This window comes from Schistocerca americana, chromosome 7 (assembly GCF_021461395.2).
Source record: "Schistocerca americana isolate TAMUIC-IGC-003095 chromosome 7, iqSchAmer2.1, whole genome shotgun sequence".
Taxonomy (NCBI): domain Eukaryota; kingdom Metazoa; phylum Arthropoda; class Insecta; order Orthoptera; family Acrididae; genus Schistocerca; species Schistocerca americana.
Genome location: NC_060125.1, coordinates 528,087,382 through 528,093,671, shown reverse-complemented (window position 1 = coordinate 528,093,671; position 6,290 = coordinate 528,087,382). Strand labels below are relative to the sequence as shown.

Genomic DNA, 6,290 nt, shown 5'->3' with positions numbered 1-6,290 from the left:
TTCAACTCTGTTTCTGTCCGTGTTAAGAAAACGTGAAAATCTCTCTTAAGTACGAACACCAAGGTTGGGTAAAATTTGTGCGAACACTGAACACTGAATCACCAGATATTGTCTGAGTCATAAACAGCTAAGTCGTACTTTAATGATGTCTCAGTGCCGTGAGATCACAAGATACCAGCCAATACAGGGAGAGTTTAAACACAGTTACTTTTGTATATCCTGTGAGCAGCTGTCTTCACACTTTAAATACACTGTAAACGAGTCAGCACACCAAGTGATGCATACTTTTTTTTCTGTGGTTATCGAGGACCCACAGTAAATTATCAGCTAAGTGAGAGCATTAAACACTGTCACAAGTAGCCTTCCGAGGTGTTCGAAGTTCACGAAAAACGAGTCTGTCACACGAGATGTCTGTGGGGATGAACGTTGATCATCGACATGTCACCACACCAAGTGCTATAGATAACGTCAGAAATTGCCATATGACGAGTTCAGCAACCAATCAGTACAGTGCTTGCTCTGGACACTGTCAGCAGTCTTTAGGGGAACAGAACTAAGGTGCAGCATACCAGAGCCAGTTGCTCGTCAGATCGACGTCACAATTCATAGTCCACATCGATGATCTGGAGGCAGCTTGCACCATCAATTGATCAGAATGAGCGCTGTATGTACTATCAGAAATAACCATCTCGTGGGTTCAGCAACAAATGAGCATACTGCATGCTCTGGACATTGTTGGCTGTATTCCATTGGCGGAGCTCCAGTGCACCGATGGTCAGGAGGAGGACCAGCTGATGCAGATGTCAACGGCAGAATTCAGTCCCAAGTCGACGACCCGAATTAGTCGAGCAGCCAGCAGAGCAACATAAACACTATAGACGCACTCAGAAACTGACATCTCAGGAGTTCAGCAGTGAGTGACTACATGCTCTAGCGACTGCCAACAATCTTCTGGAGCACAAGTCTTGAGTTCACTGATCGCCAGAAGAAGACCTTTCAGCTCCAGAGGCCTACTTCATCAGCTACCCACATCGACCATCCTTATATTGGTCAGCAGCAGTCAGCATAGCACCACTGATGGTTAGCCCCAAGTGCTGTAGACACACTTAGATATTTCAATTTGAGAAGTTCAGCAACGAGTCAACACAGCACGTGACAGTTGTATCGACTGTCAGCTGGGGGGGGGGGGGGGGGGGGGGCTCAGGACTAGGGCACACCGGTCACCGGAGGAAGACCCGTCTGCTGCAGAGGCCGACGTCACCACTCACGTCCGTGGTCAATAATGCCGAGGCGGTCGAGCAACCAGCAGAGGCCGGCCGGCGGCCTGGAGACGGTGTCCCAGATGGCGCGGATCTCGTGGGCGGTGAGGCTGCCCGTGGAGAGCGAAGCGCGCGCCAGACACGGCCTGGTCAGCCAGAGCGGTGATGGAACGGCGTCGAGGCCGGGCACGTCGTAGCGCGTCAGCCCTGCCGTGTCAGCGGCCACGCCCGTGGTCAGGACGTCTTCCAGCGGCAGCAGGGGCGTCTTTAGGGCGGCGCGCAGCAGCGGCCTCAGCGCCGAGCCCGCCACGGCGTAGCTGGGCCCCGACAGGTACTCGGGCAGCGCGTCCTCCGGGTACAACCAGCGCGGCACGTACCACTTGTGGTTGGGTGAGCGGAAGGGCGGAGGCCGGCGCAGCAGCCGCCCCACCAGCGGCCACCCCCGCTCCGCCGCCCCCGCCAGCACGCGGGACAGCGCGCGCACGTTGAGCACCACGTCGTCGTCCACCTGCAACAGTTCACAGATGCACTTGCTGGCGCTTGCTTCCATCGACGCTGAAGAATGGCAGGACAAGGTTTAACACATGGACAACGAATCTTACTGGCAGAGATATCAGGCCTACGTTGTGTTTTTATTGGCTTCACTACCTGATTAGTCACAATTGCCTGGTTAAATATTTTTATTTTACTAAGATGGTATCTGTTCTTTCGGACATGTCCGAAAGAACAGATACCATCTGTGACCAAGCAGCTCATTAGAATGAAATTACAATGAAATGAACACCCTTAGCTGCTTACAGGCCTTGACATACGTCAACGGGGACAGATGAAAACGTGTGCCCCGACCAGGACTCGAACCCGGGATATCCTGCTTACATGGCAGACGCTCTATCCATCTGAGCCACCGAGGACACAGTGGATAGCGTGACTGCAGGGATTTATCTCTGGCACGCCTCCCGTATGTCAACGCCTGTAATCAGCTAAGGGTGTTCATTTCATTGTAATTTCATTCTAATGAGCTACTTGGTCACCGATGGTATCTGTTCTTTCGGACATCTTAGTAAAATGTATAGTTAAGGCTCACCGGCCACTTGACCATCTTCTTCTTCTGTGCGCATGCACAAACAGTGCCCGAACTCTTACCGGAATCGGCAACGAGCCGCGAGTAATGAGTATAATGGGCGGGGACACTACGAATGTAGTGCGGGACAATACGTTGAGAATGTGGGTTTCGCGGAAGGCGTGCTAGAGATAAATCCCTGCAGTCGCGCTATCCACTGTGTCCTCGGTGGCTCAGATGGATAGAGCGTCTGCCATGTAAGCAGGATATCCCGGGTTCGAGTCCCGGTCGGGGCACACGTTTTCATCTGTCCCCGTTGACGTATATCAACGCCTGTAAGCAGCTAAGGGTGTTCATTTCATTGTAAATAGTTTTATGTCGCCAGATTCCCACCCCTACCCAACGAGTAGGTGGTGTAATAAGAGGGTCACTCCAAAAGAAATGCACACTATTACTCCAAAAGATATGCACACTATTTTGTAAAAATACTGTTTTCATTCTGCACGTGTGAAAGTTTTACAGGTTGTAGATATATCCTTCCCGCTTGTTTTCAAACTTAGTTCAACCTGTTTCCGTGAGTGGCGCCATCACAGCATGTTTTCAAGATGGCTGCTACACTTTACGTTCGTCAGAAGCAACGTGCTGTCAAAGAATTCCTGTGCTGTGAAAACGAGACATTGGGAAACGTCCACAAGAGATTGAAAAAGGTGTATGGAGATGCTGCTGTCGATCGCAGTACAATTAGTCGGTGGGCAAGCAGGTTACGTGATGAAAGCGGGCACGGCGATATTGAGGATTGTCCTCGCAGCGGCAGGCCTCGTACTGCACACACTCCAGACAATGTGCAAAGAGTTAACGAATTGGTGACTGCTGACACGCATCACGAATTGTCACGCTACGTCGGGATAGGGGCAGGAAGTATTTGTAGAATACTGAAAGTGATGGCGTTAAGAAAGGTTTGTGCCAGGAAGGTTCCCAGGATGTTGACAGTGGCTCACAAAGAAACAAGAAAAACGGTATGCAGCGAACTTTTGGAACAGTACGAGAATGGTGGAGATGAATTTCTTAGAAGAATTGTGACAGGTGATGAAACATGGCTCCATCATTTTTCACCAGAGACGAAGAGACAATCAATGAAGTGGCATCATGCAAATTCACCCAAGGAAAAAAAAATTCAAAACACACCTTCTGCTGGAAAAGTTATGGCTACCGTGTGTTTCGATTCTGAAGGACTCTTGCTTGTGGACACCATGCCAAGTGGAACCACCATAAAAACTGATGCATATGTGACGACACTGAAGAAACTTCAAGCTTGACTGAGTCGTTGTCGACCACATCGGCAAAAGCAGGATTTTTGCTGTTGCACGGCAATGCATGGCCGCATGTCAGTCAATAAAACATGGAAGCGATCACAAAACTCGGATGGACAACACTAAAACACCCGCCTTACAGTCCTGACCTGGCACCATGTGACTCATCTCTTTCGGAAACTGAAAGACTCTCGTCGTGGAACAAGGTTTGAAGATGATGACTCCCTTGTGTACGCTGCCAAACAGTGGCTCCAACAGGCTGGTCCAGAATTTTACGGTGCTGGTATACAGGCGCTGGTTCCAAGATGGCGTAAAGCAGTTGAGAGGGATGGAAATTATGTGGAGAAATGAAAATATTGTTCCTAAAGGATGTATCTACACACTGTAAAACTTTCAAACATGTAGAATAAAAGATGGAATTAAAAAAAAATTGTGTGCATTTCTTTTGGAGTGACCCTCGTATCATCGTAACTGTCACCAGTCAGACAATGACCCATCAGCTATTTGCTCACATGGGTGGTGGGCCAGACCAATCCTCAGGATGCTACCATAGAGTAAGTGATATGTGTACCAAGTATGGAAGAAATTCCCGAATGAATTTTCCCTCTACAGCATGGTCACAAAGACACATTTCCCGCATATAATTACCAACATAAACTCCTAAACTTAAACAACATTAACAACAGTTCCTCAGAGGATTTACTTGATATATGAACCATCCAAAGAATGTCTGTGCACTGTCATTCTCACAGCAAAGGATATTAAGCTCGTAGATTCCATGAAACGTTTTTCGGAGCCTTGCTGGGGTATTTTGTTTGAAAGCTTAACACCCAGTGTCTTTCGCGTCGTTAGTGGTATTGTAGCGGTTTTGTAGAACGATACCATTTATGAGCCTCCCCCCCCCCCCCCAACTGAATATCAAAGGTGGTGAAGTCTAGACTTCGTATTAGCCTGGACACTACATGTGAGATATTCGCTGTGGAGGTTCCCAGCAGTTTTGATCTGCCACGGAGATTCCAGATGAACACACATTCATCTGCAGAGCGAAAATTCATTCTGGAAACAATCCTCGATACTCTGGTTTACCATATCTCTGCAGTATCCTTTCTTCCAGCAGCACTAGCCCACAAGGCATACTGGAGAACTTCTGTCAAGATTGTAAAGTAGGAGATGAGGCACTGGCGGAAGTAGAGCCGTGAAGGCGAGTTGTGAGTCGCACTTTGATAGCTTAATCTGTACAACACTTTCCCACAAAAGGCCAAGTTACCAGGTTTTAGAGTCTCTCTGGCACAAGGTTGGTTCAAATTATTTGATATATATCCTTTGCGTGTCATCTCTGTCTATCCCACACCACCTCACCCCCACACTCATCCTTATGGGTCACTTGCCATTGGGCTACTGGAGCTGTCATCAATTAGTCCAGCAATATCAAAATGACCGATTCACATCGTTTCCGAAAATTTTAACATACGAGAATAACGTCTATTCGAGCTCCACTCCCAGCTGTGCTAGGGATGGCTTGACCCTGACGCCAGTGTTTTTTCCAGAAAATAGGTCGGGTTTTGTACACGGATTGTTGATTTAGCTCAAAGTAGTTGTTCCGCAACTTCGTTGCATATTCTTTTCATCAAAATAAAGATCAATCGTCAGCTGCACAAAAAATTGTGATTCCACTTTACCGGCTTTAACAGATTAAACTGTCATCTTCAGAAGCCTCTGTCAGATTTCTGATGACAGACTAACCCGTTGGAAACGGTAAAGGGATTTTCTTTTTCAGCTGACGAATGATTTTTATTTTCGTGAAAATGAAGTTTTCTGAACTTGCTCCAGGTGCTCTAGTGTAAAGCGGACATTTCACCACCTCGCCACCCACTTCCCTACAGTTAGAGGCGCTAACGTTTTCTTACCCCAAATTCTTCGTGTGTAGTAAACCACATATACAGCATACATGGATGAAATTTCTCCACAATTCCCAAAGCCACACTAAAATGTCACGTTTGCTACCCCACTACCGCAAGGTCACGACTGTCTTCATTCTGTAGCGTATTTTCGTGCAGTAAGTCACATTCTTATCAAATTTGGCTGAAATAGCTACAAGTGTTCCAGAGTTATAATTACATGTCATCACTTTCCCATTCCAACCCCCACAAATATCAGCGACAGGCATGTGTAAACCCACGTTGCCTCCTCACACTATATCTACATCCATACTCCGCAAGCCATCTGACGGTGTGTGTGACGGAGGGTACTTTGAGTACCTCTATCGGTTCTCCCTTCTGTTCCAGTCTCGTACTGTTCGTGGAAAGAAAGATTGTCGGTATGCCTCTGTGTGGGCTCTAATCTCTCTGATTTTATCCTCATGGTCTCTTCGCGAGATATACGTAGGAGGGAGCAATATACTGCTTGGCTCCTCGGTGAAGGTATGCTCTCGAAACTTCAACAATAGCCCGTACCGAGCTACTGAGCGTCTCTCTTGCAGAGTCTTCCACTGGAGTTTATCTATCATCTCCGTGATGCTTTCGCGATTACTAAATGATCCTGTAATGAAGCGCGCTGTTCTCCGTTGGATCTTCTCTATCTATCAACCCTATCTGGTACGGATCCCACACTGGTGAGCAATATTCAAGCAGTGGGCGAACAAGTGTACTGTAACCTACTTCC

At 47.7% G+C, this 6,290-nt stretch overlaps 1 protein-coding gene and 1 non-coding gene across 2 annotated transcripts in view; one reads left to right on the top strand and one right to left on the bottom strand.

Moving 5' to 3' along the window:
• Positions 1-1,186: 1,186 nt before the first annotated feature.
• Positions 1,187-6,290, bottom strand: part of LOC124622531 (beta-1,3-galactosyltransferase 1-like) — a 28,859-nt gene continuing 23,755 nt past the window's right edge. Inside the window, exon 3 of the mRNA XM_047148264.1 lies at positions 1,187-1,767. Coding sequence (XP_047004220.1) covers positions 1,258-1,767 — 510 coding nt within the window. The 3' untranslated portion in view covers positions 1,187-1,257. The remainder of the gene's footprint in view (positions 1,768-6,290) is intronic.
• Positions 2,542-2,615, top strand: Trnat-ugu. Its single transcript has one exon. It is a non-coding gene; the product is annotated as a tRNA-Thr (tRNA).